We start from the raw sequence: 17,490 nt of genomic DNA on the forward strand, positions 1-17,490 counted from the left end.
AAGTGTGGGCAATAATTGTTACCTGAGAGTAAAGCTGCCACTGAAGATATGCCCAGACCCCCCTGAGGATAGAGTGACCATTTGGGTTTTATTTCTTATGCATGAATCACCCATTTATTCTCTCCCCCTTTTTTGCTTAGCATCCCCTACGGTGTTTCTGCTTTTTTACATTGTGTGATTTTATCATTATCATAAAATAAAAATTAACTATTTTAATATTATCCTGGGATCTCTTGTTAGTTAGTGCCCATATTTATTCATATATGGAATTGTTGTTATACATAGCATGAAGTGCCTTCCCTATATAGGACATTGTTTTGATTCAGATATGCGTCGAGTAGATTGTTAGTTGCATATCAACTGCACATTGACAATATGTTTTAGAGAACAAATAAAAATATTTGAAATGGCACACAGATTGGGAAGCTTAACCCTTTAACCACCAAGGGTGGTTTGCATGTTAATGACCGGGCCAATTTTTACAATTCTGACCACTGTCCCTTTATGAGGCAATAACTCTGAAACGCTTCCATGGATCCAGGTGATTCCGACATTGTTTTCTCTGGACATATTGTACTTCATGAAGGTTGTAAAATTTCTTTGATAAAACTTGCGTTTATTTGTGAAAAAAATGGAAATTTGCTTAACATTTTGAAAATTTCGCAATTTTCCAACTTTGAATTTTGATGCTCTTAAATCACAGAGATATGTCACACAAAATACTTAATAAGTAAAATTTTCCACATGTTTACTTTAAATGAGCAAAATGTTCGATCCCAAATTTTTTTGGTTAGGAAGTTATAAGGGTTAAAAGTTGACCAGCAATTTCTCAGTTTTACAACACCATTTTTTTAGGGACATCACATTTGAAGTCACTTTGAGGGGTCTATATGATAGAAAATACCCAAAACAGACACCATTCTAAAAACTGCACCCCTCAAGGTGCTCAAAACCACATTCAAGAAGTTTATTAACCCTTCAGGTGCATCACATGAATTTTTGGAATGTTTAAAAAAAAAAAATTAACATTTAACTTTTATTCACAAAAAAATTACTTCAGATCCAATATGTTTTATTTTACCAAGGGGAACAGGAGAAATTGGACCCCAAAAGTTGTTGTACAATTTGTTCTGAGTACGCCGATACCCCATATGTGGGGGTAAACCACAGTTTGGGCACATCGCAGAACTCGGTAGGGAAGAGGCGCTGTTTGACCTGTCAATGCAAAATTGTCTGGAATTGAGATAGGGTGCCATGTCGCGTTTGGAGAGCCCCTGATGTGCCTAAACAGTGGAAACCCCCCACAAGTGAAAACATTTTGGAAAGTAGACCTCCTAAGTAATTTATCTAAATGTGTGGGGAGCACTTGAACCCCAAAGTGCTTCACAGAAGTTTATAATGTAGAGCCGTAAAAATAAAAAATCATATTTTTTTCACAAAAATTATATTTTCGCCCCCATTTTTTTATTTTTCAAGGGTAATAAGATAAATTGGACCCTGCAAGTTGTTGTGAAAATTGTCCTGAGTACGCTGATACCCCATATGTGGGGGTAAACCACAGTTTGGGCGCATGGCAGAGGTCAGAAGGAAAGGAGCGCCGTTTGACTTTTCAATGCAAAATTGGCTGGAATTGAGATAGGACGCCATGTTGTGTTCGGAGAGCCCCTGATGTGCCTAAACAGTAGAAACCCTCCAAAAGTGACATCATTTTGGAAACTAGACCCCCTAAGAAACTTATCTAGATGTGAGGTGAGCACTTTGAACCCCCAAATGTTTCACAGGAGTTTATAATGTAGAGCTGTAAAAATAATAAATCATATTTTTTCACAAAAATGATCTTTTTGCCCCCAATTTTTTATTTTCCCAAGGGTGACAAGAGAAAAGGGACCCCAAAAGTTGTTGTCCAATTTGTCCTGAGTACACTAATACCCCATATGTGGGGGAACCACCATTTGGGCGCATGGCAGAGCTCGGAAGGAAATGAGCGCCGTTTTGGAATGCAGACTTATGGAATGGTCTGCAGGCCTCATGTTGCGCTTGCAGAGCCCCTGAGGTACCTAAACAGTAGAAACCCCCCACATGTGACCCCATATTGGAAAATAGACCCCCCCAAGGAACTTATCTAGATGTGTTGTGAGAACTTTGAACCCCAAGTGTTTCACTAAAGTTTATAACACAGAGTCGTGAAAATAAAAAATCAGTTTTGTATTTTCCCAAGGGTAACAGGAGAAATAGGCCCCCAAAAGTTGTTGTCTAATTTGTCCTGAGTATGCTGATACCCCATATGTGGGGGGTAAACCACTGTTTGGGAGCACGGCAGAGCTCGGAAGGGAAGGAGCACCATTTCACTTTTTCAACACATAATTGGCTGGAATTGAGATCGGACACCATGTCGCGTTAGGAGAGCCCCTGATGTGCCTAAAAAGTGGGAACCCCAAATTCTAACTCCAACCTTAACCTGAACACACCTCTAACCCTAAACACACCCCTAACCTGAACACGCCCCTAACCCTAATCCCAATGCTAACCACACCCCTAGCCCCAACACACCCCTAACCCTAATCCCAACCCTAACATAACCCTAACCACACTCCTAACCCTGACCAGCAATTCATGAATTTCTTTTGGGTGGGGAGTTTATACCGTTTCGCGCGTGGTAAAATTGATAAAACAGTTTTATTCTTCGGGTTAGTACGATATGAGTGACACCTCATTTATATCATTTTTTTTATGTTTTGGCGCTTTTATACAATAAAAACTATTTTATATAAAAAATAATTATTTTTGCGTTGCTTTATTTTGAGGGCTATAACTTTTTTAATTTTTTGCTGATAATGCTGTATGGTGGCTCGTTTTTTGCAGGTCAAGATGACGTTTTCAGCGGTACTATGTTTATTTATATCTGTCTTTTTGATCACGTGTTATTCCACTTTTTGTTTCGCGGTATGATGATAAAGCATTGTTTTTTCATTTTTTTTTACAGTGTTCACTGCAGGGGTTAACTAGTGGGACAGTTTTATAGGTCGGGTCGTTACAGACGCAGAGATACTAAATATGTGTACTTTTATTGTTTTTTTAATTTACATAAAGAAATGTATTTTTTTAAAAAAATATTTATTTATTTATTTTTGTTTATTAAGGATTTTTTTTTTAAATATTTGTACACATGTTAATTTTTTTTTTACTTTTTTTACATTGTCCCAGGGTGGGACATCACTGTATAAAGTCAGATCGCTGATCTGACACTTTGCAGAGCACTGTGTCAGATCAGCAATCTGACATGCAGTTTAAGAGGCTTCTCAGCGCCTGCACACGTTGTTCTGAGGGTCTAAGGGAAGCACGCAGGGAGCCCCCTCTCTGCGCGATGCTTCCCTATGCCACCGTAACGATGCGATCTTGTTTTATTGCAGTGTTCCGGGGGGGTTAAAGTGTCGGGAGCTGTCCGTGACCGCTCCTGGCACATAGTGCTGGGTGTCAGCTGTGATAATCAGATGACACCCAGCCGCGATCAGCCGCTCTCCCTCCGTGAGCGTGGCTGATCGCGTATGACATACTATCCCGTCGATGGTCATACGGGCCCATGTCACCTCGATGGGATAGTACGTAGGATGTCAGAAAGGGGTTAAAGAGGTTGATTCAGCAGCTCAACGTCAGCAAAGCAGCTCTACTTCTTCTGAGCTGCTCTGTCGCAGGGGCTTGACTGCCGACATCATGCTGATCGACAGCCGACTCTGTGAAGTTAGGCAGCCGGGAGCCAGCTGTCAATCAGCATGATGTAGGCAATGTAGAGCGGAAGAGAAGCTGCTACTCTGTCGATGTGATGTCAGCGGAAGCTGCTGAATCTCTGGCAGAGATCAGTGCCAGGCACAACAGGCAGGTTTTTTTTTAATGGACGAAAAAAACTAAGTACTGGATAAACCCTTTAATAATCTATTTTTTTTCTTAATCTTTTTAGACATTTTTGGCAGCCTAATCAAGTTATATATTTCAAGACTTTTTCATGATCCCTGTTGCTCTGCAGCACTGGGGCCCTGGGTTCAAATCCCACCAAGGACAACATCTTCAAGGATTTTTTTTTTGTGGGATTTCCTCTGGGTTCTCCGGTTTCCTTTCACACTCCAAAGACATACTGATAGGGAATTTAGAATGTGACCTCCAAAGGGGACAGCGATGATAATGTCATCAGCATGGTGGCTCAGCGGTTGGGACTATTGCTTTGCAGTGCTGGGGTCCTCTGTTCAAATCCCACCACGGACAACATCTGCAAGGAGTTTGTATGTTCCCACTGTGTTTGCATGGGTTTCCTCTGTGTTCTATGATTTCCTCCCACACTACATTGGGGACAGTGCCGATAAAGTCTATAAAGCCATACAAATTTGTAAAATAAATAAAGAGCTGTGAAAACTGATGGTGCTATATAAAAGTGAACTAAACAGTTATCTTGTTAACTTACAGCGTAGCTACCTTTTGATGGCACTAGGCAAACATTTTTTTCCATCCCAAAAGGAGAGCTAATTTGCACACTTTTTTTTTTTCCCAGGAAACCTGCCTGTTAGACTACCTAAACGAGTGGCTCTCTGTAAGGAGATGTATATTTTTGGCAAAGAATAAACTCATACTGCTCTACAAATACACAATCTGTTTTGTGGACTCGGCATGACATGAAAAGTCCATCCAAAAATTTCACAGTATGTATAACAGAAGATTGTTTCATACATTTTTTGGTCTTTTTATCCTTTTAAACATGAAAATAAAAAAAACCTAAATAGAGCAAACAGAAAACCCTATGCTGGGTAATACAACACAGCTAGTAATCATACCAGAAGAAAAATAAGAACACTGAAAATATTTTTTTTTTAAATGTACATTTTACACGGAAAACTCTGGAAGATAATTAAAGCAGCTGGTAAATAGCGCACACAGCTGTACATCCTGCTGTCCTCGGGGACAGTTCAACTCATCTAGTGCTTGAGGGAACCACTGCTTGATATAGTCAATAAGGATGACTATCCTTTCCTGAACCGTTAGGGTTCCCTGAGGAGCGATGCTTGCTGCACCAGGTAATTTCCTCTTTATATGCATCAAATTCTGTTGTCATTGATAAACTTTCATTTCAGCTCAATCAGCTGCTTTCTGACTAAAGCGAGACCGTAACCGCTGGTCTCTTAGTACTGTGTCAAACAATCTCTTGCTCATAAACTGTGAAATCACTCATCCAACAACCCATTTATATTCTAGTTTTTCAAAGATAAAAAAGTGTATAAAACTGTGTAAAATAGCAAACATTAAAAAGATGTAGAAAATAAAACAATGATAAAAGAAAATACATTCTAGAGAAAATAAAATCTATACCTGGGTCTTCAATGTTGAGGTTCTTAATGAGCCACTGGACAATGTCAGCTCCTAAAAGAATAACATGGAATATTGTTATTAATAAAGAAAATATTTAAATTAAAATATTTTAAAAAAAATACTATATTAGGCTGGTTTCACATTTGCGTTTTTTGCCGCTGCGTTTTAGAGCAAAAAAACGCATGCGTTTTTTCCCTATATTTAACATTAAAAACGCATGCGTTTTTTGTATGCGTTTTGCCGCGTTTGACGATGCATGCGTCGTTTCTATGCTTGCGTTTTTTTGCGGAAATGCAACATGTAGTAATTTCTAGAGGCGTTTTTTTCCGCAAAAAAACGCATGCTTTTTTTGCGGCAAAAAAACGTATTGCTGTCTATGTAAACGCATGCATTTTTAAGCACATGCGTTTGGTTGCGTTTTTAAACGCATGCGTTTCAATAGAACAAAACAAGAATACACACTGATAAGCCACCCCCCACCGTCAAGGTGATAAAGGGATCCAAACCCTACCCCTAACCCTACCCCTAACCCTAGGGATCCTAACCCTAACCCTACCCCTACCCCTACCAATAACCCTACCCCTAACCCTAGGGATCCTAATTAGGGTTGATCGAAACAGATCGGCCAATTTCAAAAGTCACTGACTCGACCTCAAAAAAGGAAAAGTCGCTCAACCCTAATCCTAACCCTAACCCTCGACCTCAAAAAAGGAAAAGTCGCTCAACCCTAATCCTAACCCTAACCCTAGGGATCCTAACCCTAACTCTAACCCTAACCCCAACCCTAGCTATTTCTATTTATAGTGGGTTTTCTTGTTGATTTTGATGATTGGCAGCTGTTACACACTTCTCAGCATGCGTTTCAAAAACGCAAACGCAGGAAAAAACGCATGTAAACGCGTCAAAACGCCGCGTTTTTTTACCGCATGCGAAAACGCATGTGTCTAAAAAACGCAGCGTTTGCACGCGTTTACATGCGTTTTTTTCACCACCTGCATTTGCGTTTTAAATGCAAATGTGAAACTAGCCTTAGTATAGTAAGTTTATGTTTGCCCCCAAACAGGATATTGCACCTTCAGAAAAGCCACTGTGTATTATTGCTGAATATAACCTTCAAGTTGAACTAAGCCTTAATAAGTCACCCATTACTTTATAGGAGTCTTTTTGTAGCTCCGATTGCCTTCGCATTGCTTCTAGGAGAGAGTTGATTTCTAAGATGGAGCACCACTGAGCGCCATATGGTTGCATCATTGGCACACCGGAAATTACCGAAAATGCCTTCTTAACCAATCACTGGCTGCAGCAGTGACCACCTAAGATGGTGATTGGTTGAGAAGGCAACTCCAGTAATTTCTGATGTAGAGGTAATCACTGAAACGGAATCTATAAGACATTTGGAGGGTATTACTTATTTTATATTTTTTGATAAGCCTGAGGACTTTAGGCAATATTACCAGAACACCTATTTAACGCATGGTGCTTTGTAACACACACTGTTCTTTTCCCTTTTCTCATTTCTAAAATCAATGCGGTCATATGATGTCAGTGATATACTAAAATGTAATATCAACAACACTCAAAAGAAATATTGTATATGAATAAAAGTGGCTTGTGACTTTTCCTGCAACACTAAAATTGTAGATTGCAGCAATCTGTAAAGGACAAAAATAGTAATTTGGTTATCTTTGCACAAAATGCTATTCTGACTCCATAACAAGGCTGCAAGAGTGGGGCTCCTCAGACTCAGTTTCTATGAATGTCTGTATGTACCATTACTCACACAAAGAGATTTTATCAGATAGCTTGACTCGACTGCAAGATGCACTTATGAAGATTCCAGAAGAAAGTTTATTTTCAAGCTGAATTCTGTTAGTTATGCACAATTACAGTAGGTAAAAAAGACTATTCTGAACCAGAGATGCAAAGACATGAGCTTCTTAACATGGTTGAAATACACAAAATGAGGAATAAGGAGGAAGGGGTTAATGACATCAGAGCTAGGGAGGAAGACAGGAAGAGAGGGAGGACAAACTTCTAAAAGGCAAACCTTATTGCATAGAAATGCAACAGTAACAATAAAATACTGTATGATTCCCAAGCCGTGGGACATTACAAATGCATTTCAAAATCTACTTACTACCATATTGCCAACAATTGACTAATGGAATCCATGGGTTAGAATTTTTTTCTTAAAATACCAAAATCACTTAATAAACTGACATAAAATGTGATATAAACAATAACTGCCGAAATTACATTGGGAGAAATAAATTGTTTACTATGTCTAGGATTCTTAATTCCAGATCAGAGCCCGGTATATCTTTACTGGAGGATTTTTGTAACCGTACCCTGGAATATACATACACTTTCTGTGCATTCAAGGCAAAAATATGCAAATAGTTACCAACATAGGCTGCTGTTTTAGCAATGACAAGTACATTTTTAATGGTGTGAGCTAGTACTATATACAGATGTATGAAGAGTAGGATTCGTGGTTGTTAAGTTGAAATCACCTGGAAAAGTTAAAAAAAAAATACTGGGGTATCTTGCTTTGTAATTACGGTAATGTTTTTTAATACTATTTATTTCTCTTTAAAGAGCACTGTTCACACCTCTAGAGCGGCTTGTAGACTCGTAGTCTATTAAAAGGCTAAAGTAGACCAAACTTCATCTTCCCTAACCAATGTTCAACAGACCTCGAAAACAGAGCTCATGGCTTACTCCTATGAGCAATAAAGTTCTCAAGGTTCCTGTGACAAGCAGTGTATCTAAGTTGATTATTTTGTTACTGTCTCGGATTGTATCCCATTGGCTGCCTTCAGTAACCCTTTGCCTATTTTTTGGGTTGTAAACTCCATCTGACCTGACATCATTGGGTCTGACTATACTACTTCTGGCAATACATATTGGATTACATAACCTGTCAGCTGCTGATAATAGACTACTGTGTGATTGGCCTCAAGAAAGTCAAGATCCCTGTAAACAGATACTATAGCTGAATGGTGGGACTTGGGGTCCTAGAGCTAGAAAATGTTCCTTTCCCATTATTCTCTTCTGGAAGAAAGCCCAACCCATTGCAACTGAACTTTCATGGTCTAAAGTATTGAATATCACATTGGAGTGGTTCAACCCAATTGGGAAGATTGGAACCTCCCATCTCTTCTCTCAGAGGCTAATAAGAGGGACATTTATTTTCTATACATAATATAATTTAGACATTTCCTTCATACTATTAAGTTTCCTCAGAGAGGGCTTTGCTGGCTGAAAATATTGCTGACTTTTCCAACAAACCAGATCACTTTCAAACATATACTCCAACCCAATCTTTCAAAAAGTGCTGGAAGACACCAGTTTCTTATACACTTTTTGTTCTCATGGGTATCCACACACCTGGCTCAGTTTCATCTGGTGCTACCTGCTCAACCTGTTTGTCTGCTGTCCTGGTCCTTGCTGTTCCAATTTGTCATTTATCTAACGAGGGCGAAACACGTAAGCTGTGAGCACTGTGCATGTTTGTCCACTCCTGACCGACATTAGCAATGGCTGATAACCAAGGCGACAAGCAGTAAACAAGAAAAAAAATAATTATCAGTGGAAGAAAAGTAAAAAATGGAAAGCTGCGTGTTTTGAGGATGGCACTTTTAAAAAAAGATTTTTTATTTTTTTATTGTAGATATCTATTTTAGCAATAAGTACCATTCAATTATTTAAAACAGAAATATAACTGACATGAACAATAATAATAAAACAAAATATCTAGAGTAGCCTATGATTGTAATCACTCTAAATGTATTGCCATGTCATGATGTATGAAATCTCCATCCCCATATCTTCTCTCTTTGCATTGTTTGTTGCTAAGCATATCTCTTTTATTTGGCTGCCAATTTCAGCACAATAAGCGTTCAATCAAAGCAAGACCCAGCAGGTTTCTTCCTCTGTCTTCAACTGTAAAGTCTTATGGGAGTCAGGAAGTAGAAGACACAAGAATTTTTTTTAGAAAGGTAAACTACAAGATCTAATAGATGACAATTTTAGATCTTACATTTCAAAGCTACTTCAATTTAAAACGTACAATACTATAGTAAAATAATACATTATACAGTCTATACACAATGTTTAGCACACTAAGGGATTTAATCAGCGTCGGACTGGAGTAGATTGGGCCCACCAGAGAAAATTATCCTTACATACATACACACCAGCCACACGCTAGACACAGGGCACATGTACACCAGTCACACACTAGACACAGGACACATACCCAACAGTCATACGCTAGACACAGGATACATACATACCAGTTGCACACTAGACACATACATACTAGTGGCACAATTGACCCATACACACCAGTCACAGGACACATACACACCAGTCACACACTAGACACACACACACAGGATTAGAGATGGACGGACCCCTGCATGTTCGGATCCGGTGAGTTCGACAGAACAGTTAAAAAAAATGTTTGTGTTCAGAAACCAGTATCCGGACCTCACTAACTTGAATGGGGGGCCCGAAATCCAGTTTTTGCCACGCTGTCATGTGCATGACAGCACAGCAAACACTGCTTCTGATTGGCAGCAAAATCATTACCGCCGGTCAGACAGCTGCAGTTCCCACATTGTCAAATGAGAGAGTGAGCCTGCTGCTGTGATTCAAGGTATAAAGTTTAACTCTAGTCACTGGTGTCAGCTGATGGGACTACTGCTCCAAATACGCCTATGCCTGCTGCCGTTAATAACAGTGAAAGCAGGAGAGGTTGATAGTATTCATCAGCCGGCGCCTGTGCTCTAAATAAATAATAAAAAAAAACCTGACTTGGGTTCCCCTGTATCTTTGATAACCAGGCAGGCAAAACTGACAGTTGGGGTCTGCAACCTTCAGCTGTCAGCGTTAGCAAGGTTGGTTATCATGAATAAAGAAGTCCCCACGCTGTTTCTTAAATGATTTAAATAAATAATTTAAAAAGACGAAGTGGGGTTCCCCCATTTTTGACAACCAGCCTTGCTAAAGCAGCTGGAGGCTAGTATTCTCAGGCTGGTAATGGGCCATTGATATTGACCCTACCCCCAGTCTAAAAACAGCAGCTGCCCAGAAAAGGCAAATCTATCAAATGCGCCAATTCTGGCGCTTTGCCAGGCTCTTCCCACTTGCCCTGTAGCGGTGGCAAGTGGGGTTCCTATTTGTGTGGTTGAGGACACCTTTGTATTGTCCTGTGACATCAAGCCCACGGACTAGTAATGCAGAGGCATCTTTAAGACATGTATACGATACTAATATTGTTATATTGTTAATAAACACACAGCCAGAATAAAGTCCTTTATTTGAAAGAATGACACAGACTCCGTTAATTATTCTAAGGCTATGTGCAAATGTTGTGGATTTTGATGCATTTCCGCAGTGTTTTTGGACGCTCGGAATTGCATCAAATCTGCAGTGGAGTGCACAAGCAATGTTAGTCAATGGGAAATTGAGAATTGTTGTGCACAATCTGCGGATTTGCAGTGTTTTATTTTCCAAAGCATGTCAATTCTTTTTGTGGATCCATAGCAAAACCGCAGGTTTAAAATGATTTAAAGCAGGAACACATGAGCCATGCGCACAGTAAACAAGCCTGTAGGGACAAGTTCACACCAACAAGAGACTGAAAACACAAAAAAGCACTCTAAAACCAAAAAATACTCTGTTGCAAAAAAATCACAGTAAACAGCAAATGCTAGTAAAAAGATGGAAAAACACAGGATATTAGGTTTAAAATGATCTGCGGTTGTGCCTCGGAGTTGGGTGCGAGAAATGCTGCAGATCGGTAGGAGGAAGAGTGTGTGGGCGGAGACTATGTGTGTGGACGGAGATTGTGTCCGGAGATGATATGCATGTCTGTGTGCGGGAGTTTGTGTGTATCTCTGTGTCTGAGTGCATGCGGGGGTTTGCAGGGCTGTGTGTATCTGTGTGTGTGTGTGTGTGTGCGGGTCTGTATGTAGGCAGGCATCGTCCAATGGGACTACCAGTCTCATACGGCTACTCCTGCCACAGTGACAGCTAGCCAATGATGGGACCGTAGTAGTCCCATTATAGGGCTACGGTGTAAAAAAAACAAAAAACACATACACACATACAGTACATACTCACCAATCACCTAGTCCCCGATGCCCTCGATCACCTGTAAAAAAAATAAAATAATAAACCAATAGTATACTCCCTGTTCCGCCGTAATCCATTTAATAACTAGTGTCTCACGACCGCTCTCCAGGGGCTCCGGTGGTACAATGACAGGATATAATCCTCTGCACTGTATCCTTCCGCCGCCGTGAGTTCAGCAGAGTTCATACTGTCACTTGCGGCACCGCTGCATGGGAAAATTCTCATGCAGCAGTGCCGTAAACTAAGAGCATGAACTCACTGAACCCCCAGTGATAACACTGTTGGAGCCATTGTCTCCTGACAGTGTGTCATTGGAGGCCCTGTAGAGCAGTCACATCTCCTGATGTGACTGCTCTATAAGGGAAATCTTCGTGGGACACTCGTTATTAAATAGACTACATCAGAACAGGGAGTATTTGTGTTGGTTTATTTATTTTATTTTTTTTACAGGAGATCGAGGGCGTCACATGGATTGGCAGAACAATAAAGATGGCAAACTGTGTAGTGTTTTATTTCATTAAAATACTTTACTCTGGTTGTGTGTTTATTTAACTCTTTAACATCTATAGGATTAGTAATGGATAAGTGTATTATTGATGCCTCTCCATTACTAAGTCGGCTTGACGTCACCTTACAATTCAAAGGTGACATCACCCCACAAATATTACCCCATATGCCACTGCTACAGGGCAGTGGGAAGAGAGAGGCTAAGTGCTGGATTTGGCACATTTCTGAGGCGGCTGTGAGCTGGTGTTTGTAGTCGGGGGGCAATACCCATGGCCCCTTCCTAGGCTATGAATATCAACCCGCAGATGTCTGCATAGCCTTTTCTGGCTATTAATTATAGGGGGACCTCATGTCATTTTTTTGGGGGTCCCCCTATTTTAATAGCCAGTAAAGGCTAAATATACAGCTGCCGGCTGATATTCATAGCCTGGGAAGCTCCACAGGTATTAACCCCTTCCTAGGCTATAAACAACAGCCCCCAGTCGCTGGCTTTCCCTCTCTGGTGCAGAAAATTGCGTGGGAGCCATTTTTTTTTCAATTTTTTTAAATTAAACAGATATTGCGTTTAAGGCCGGGGTCACACTTGTAAGAAAATCGCACGAGTCTCGCACCTCAATACCCGGCACTGCCACCGGCACTCGGGACCGGAGTGTGAGGCTGCATGTATTTCTATGCAGCTGAATGCTCCAGTCCGAGTGCCGGCGGCAGTGGTATTGAGGTGCGAGACTCGTGCAAGTTTCTCGCAAGTGTGACCCTGGCCTAACGTAGATTTTGTGTGTGTGTCTTTACATAAACTCTCTATTTACCATTTTATTATGTTTATTACTAAACATCGGGCTTGATATTATCATTCTATAGATCTATCATCTATCTATCTATAGCTCTATCTAACTATACACTACCAATCAAAAGTTTAGGGTTACCCAGACAATTTTGTGTTTTCCATGAAAACTCATACTTCTATTAATCAAATGAGTTGCCAAATGAATTGAAAATCTAGTCCAGACATTGACAAAGTTCGAAAAAAAAGACTTTTCTTTGAAATAATAATTTTCTCCTTCAAGCTTTGCTTTTATCAAAGAATGCTCCCTTTGCAGCAATTACAGCATTGCAGACCTTTGGCATTCTAGCAGTTAATTTGCTGAGGTAATCTGGAGAAATTTCACCCCAGGCATCCAGAAGCCCCTCCCACAAGTTGGTTTGGCTTGATGGGCAATTTTTGCGTACCATAAGGTCAAGCTGCTCCCACAACAGCTCAATGGGGTTGAGATCTGGTGACTGCGCTGGCCACTCCATTACAGATAGAATACCAGCTGCCTGCTTCTTCCCTAAATAGTTCTTGCATAATTTGGAGATGTGCTTTGGGTCATTGTCCTGTTGTAGGATGAAATTGGCTCCAATCAAGCGCAGTCCACAGGATATGGCATTGCAAAATAGAGTGATAGCCTTCCTTATTCAAAATCCCTTTTACCTTGTACAAATGTCCCACTTTTCCAGCACCAAAGCAACCCCAGACCATCACATTACCTCCACCATACTTGACAGATGGTGTCAGGCACTCTTCCAGCATCTTTTCAGTTGTTCTGCGTCTCACAAAGGTTCTTCTGTGTGATCTAAACACCTCAATCTTGGATTTGTCTGTGCATAACACTTTTTTCGAATCTTCCTCTGGCCAATGGCTGTTCTTTTGCCCATATTAATCTTTTCCTTTTATTAGCCAGTCTCAGATATGGCTTTTTCTTTGCCACTCTGCCTTAAGGCCAGCATACTATTGTATTGAGTGTACTATTTAATGAAGCTGCCAGTTGAGGACCTATGAGGCGTCAATTTCTCAAACTACAGAGTCTAATGTACTTGTCTTGTTGCTCAATTGTGCAGCGGGGCTTCCCACTTTTCTTTCTACTCTGGTTAGAGCCTGTTTGTGCTCTCCTCTGAAGGGAGTTGTACACACAGTTGTAGGAAATCTTCAGTTTTTTGGCAATTTCTCTCATGGAATAGCCTTCATTTCTAAGAACAAGAATAGACTGTTGAGTTTCACATGACAGTTCTTTTTTTCTGGCCATTTTGAGAGTTTAATAGAACCAACAAATGTAATACTCCAGATTCTCAACTAGCTCAAAGGAAGGTCAGGTTTATAGGTTCTCTAATCAACCAAACTGTTTTCAGCTGTGCTAACATACTTGCACAAGGGTTTTCAAGGGTATTTTAATCATCCAATAGCCTTCTTACACAGATAGCAGACACAAAGTACCATAAGAACACTGGAGTGATGGTGGTAGGGCTGGCGAAACGCACCGAGTAAATATAGAGACGTTATTTGGTGCGTTCGCAGCCCGGGGTCCACCATGCAGGAAAAGAACCTGCTGCTGGCAAACGGCGGCACTATATGGTGGTAGAAGCGATCTCTGTTGCTTCACAGAGTCGCTAAAAGAAAGGGCTGTGTCCTGTTAGACTCCACAGGAATACACAGTAACTGCTGAGCAGATAGCAGCTTGTGGTCACGCAGTCAAGGAGGCAAACATACAATCTCCTCACCGGAGGAGCCGGTATTCTAGGTGGCTTATTTCAGCTGGGGCTCTGAAACCATACACACAATCTCCTCACCGGAGGTGCCGGTATTCTAAGTGGCTTATTTCAGCCGGGTCCCTGAAACCACACAAGCGTGACCACATTGGCGCAAAACTCATAACATGCATTGATACTTCCTCAGCTGCATCGTTTAAGACTGGGCTGGTTCCTCTATTTAACTCTGCTCAGATCGTTACCTGATGCCAGTTGTCAATGTATCTGTACTGGTTCAGATCTCACTTGGATCTCCTGATGACCTGTCTACTTCAGCAGAAGCTAAGTCCCTGTTAAGCTCATTTGTTGTTCATTTGTGTGCTGAATATATTTCTGAGTACCTGCTAAGTTTTGTCCAGCTGGCTATCATGATATTGTCTCGCTAGCTGGAAGCTCTGGGTTGCAGAGTGGCACCTACCGCGCCATGAGTCGGCGCGGGGGGTTTCTTGCTCACTCTGCGTGGCTTTTTGTAGTTTTTTGTGCTGACCGCAAAGATCCCTTTATCTATCTTCTGTCTATTTAGTAAGTCGGGCCTCCTTTGCTGAAACCTGTCTCATTCCTGTGTTTGTGCCTTCCTCTTAACTCACAGTCAATATATGTGGGGGGCTGCTCTTTTCCTTTGGGGAATTTCTCTGAGGCAAGGTGAGGCTATATTTCTCTTTAGGGATAGTTACCTCTCAGGCTGTGAAGAGTCGTCTAGGCAGAGTCAGGTACGATCCACGGCTAATTCTAGTGTGTGTGATAATAGATTAGGGCTGCGGTCAGCAGAGCTCCCACTTCCCAGAGCTCGCTCTATTTTGCAGTTTTGACTATCAGGTCATTCCCGGTGCTCCTAACCACCAGGTCCAGCCATAACAGTACAACTGGCCAAAAAGTGTTAATGCATCTCAATAGAGGGATAAGAGAAGTTCTGAGACCATTTTTTTTTCTCTGCAGTGTGTTTAGTCTTTTTTTCCCCTAAACCTCTGGGTGGTTCAGGACTCAGATGTAGATATGGACATTCAAGGTCTGTCCTCTTGTGTGGATAATCTCACTGCAAGGGTACAAGGCATTCAGGATTATATAGTTCAGAATCCTATGTTAGAGCCTAGAATCCCAATTCCTGATTTGTTTTCTGGGGATAGATCAAGGTTTCTGAATTTCAAGAATAATTGTAAACTGTTTCTTGCCCTGAAACCTCGCTCCTCTGGTGACCCTAGTCAGCAAGTAAAAATCATTATTTCCTTGTTGCGTGGTGACCCTCAAGACTGGGAATTCTCCCTTGCGCCAGGAGATCCTGCATTGCTTAACGTAGATGCGTTTTTTCTGGCACTTGGATTGCTCTATGACGAACCAAATTCTGTGGATCAGGCAGAGAAAATCTTGCTGGCTCTATGTCAGGGTCAGGATGATGCTGAAATGTATTGTCAGAAGTTTAGAAAGTGGTCTGTGCTTACTCAATGGAATGAGTGTGCTCTGGCAGCGATTTTCAGAAAGGGTCTTTCTGAGGGCCTTAAGGATGTTATGGTGGGGTTCCCCACGCCTGCTGGTCTGAATGAATCAATGTCCTTGGCTATTCAGATCGATCGGCTTTTGCGGGAGCGGAAAGTTGTGCACCATATGGCGGTGTCCTCTGAGCAGAGGCCTGAGCCTATGCAATGTGATAGGACTTTGACCAGAACTGAACGGCAAGAGCACAGACGTCAGAATGGGCTGTGTTTTTACTGTGGTGACTCCACTCATGCTATCTCTGATTGTCCTAAGCGCACTAAGCGGTCCGGCTAGGTCTGTCACCATTGGTACTATACAGCCTAAATTTCTTTTGTCCGTTACTTTGATTTGCTCTTTGTCATCCTACTCTGTTATGGTGTTTGTGGATTCAGGCGCAGCCCTGAATTTGATGGACTTAGAGTATGCCAGGCACTGTGGTTTTTTCTTGGAGCCCTTGCAGCATCCTATTCCATTAAGGGGAATTGATGCTACGCCTTTGGCCTAGAATAAGCCTCAGTACTGGACCCAGTTGACCATCTGCATGGCTCCTGCTCATCGGGAAGATATTCGCTTTTTGGTGTTGCATAATTTGCATGATGTGGTCGTGTTGGGTTTGCCATGGCTACAGGTCCATAATCCAGTATTGGACTGGAAATCTATGTCTGTGTCCAGTTGGGGTTGTCAAGGGGCCCATGGTGATGTTCCAGCGTTGTCAATTTCTTCTTCCACTCCTTCTGAAGTACCTGAGTTTTTGTCGGATTACCAGGATGTATTTGATGAGCCCAAGCCCAGTGCCCTGCCTCCTCATAGGGATTGTGATTGTGCTATTAATTTGATTCCTGGTAGTAAGTTTCCTAAAGGCCGACTTTTCAATTTATCTGTGCCAGAACACGCCGCTATGCGGAGCTATATAAAGGAGTCCTTGGAGAAAGGGCATATTCGCCCGTCGTCGTCACCGTTGGGAGCAGGGTTCTTTTTTGTGGCCAAGAAGGATGGTTCTCTGAGACCTTGTATAGATTACCGCCTTCTTAATAAAATCACGGTCAAATTTCAGTACCCTTTGCCTCTATTGTCTGATTTGTTTGCTCGGATTAAGGGGGCTAGTTGGTTTACCAAGATAGATCTTCGAGGAGCGTATAATCTTGTGCGTATTAAGCGGGGCGATGAATGGAAAACCGCATTTAATACGCCCGAGGGCCATTTTGAGTATCTGGTGATGCCATTCGGGCTTTCTAATGCGCCATCTGTATTCCAGTCCTTTATGCATGACATCTTCCGAAAGTATCTGGATAGATTCATGATAGTATATTTGGATGATATTTTGGTCTTTTCGGATGATTGGGAGTCTCATGTGAAGCAGGTCAGAATAGTGTTCCAAGTCCTTCGTGCTAATTCCTTGTTTGTGAAGGGGTCTAAGTGTCTCTTCGGAGTTCAGAAGGTTTCCTTTTTGGGCTT

The 17,490-nt window shown here is 41.4% G+C and overlaps 1 protein-coding gene across 5 annotated transcripts in view; it reads right to left on the reverse strand.

The window, feature by feature from the left end:
* RGS6 (regulator of G protein signaling 6) overlaps window positions 1-17,490 on the reverse strand; it is a 758,999-nt gene that overhangs the window by 204,095 nt on the left and 537,414 nt on the right. For all 5 annotated transcript variants that reach the window (XM_077261994.1, XM_077261976.1, XM_077262004.1 and 2 more), the window contains one exon: window positions 5,353-5,403. In XM_077261994.1, the coding sequence (XP_077118109.1) occupies window positions 5,353-5,403 (51 nt within the window). The remainder of the gene's footprint in view (window positions 1-5,352; window positions 5,404-17,490) is intronic.

The sequence above is a fragment of the Ranitomeya variabilis genome, chromosome 1, assembly GCF_051348905.1.
Source record: "Ranitomeya variabilis isolate aRanVar5 chromosome 1, aRanVar5.hap1, whole genome shotgun sequence".
Classification (NCBI taxonomy): domain Eukaryota; kingdom Metazoa; phylum Chordata; class Amphibia; order Anura; family Dendrobatidae; genus Ranitomeya; species Ranitomeya variabilis.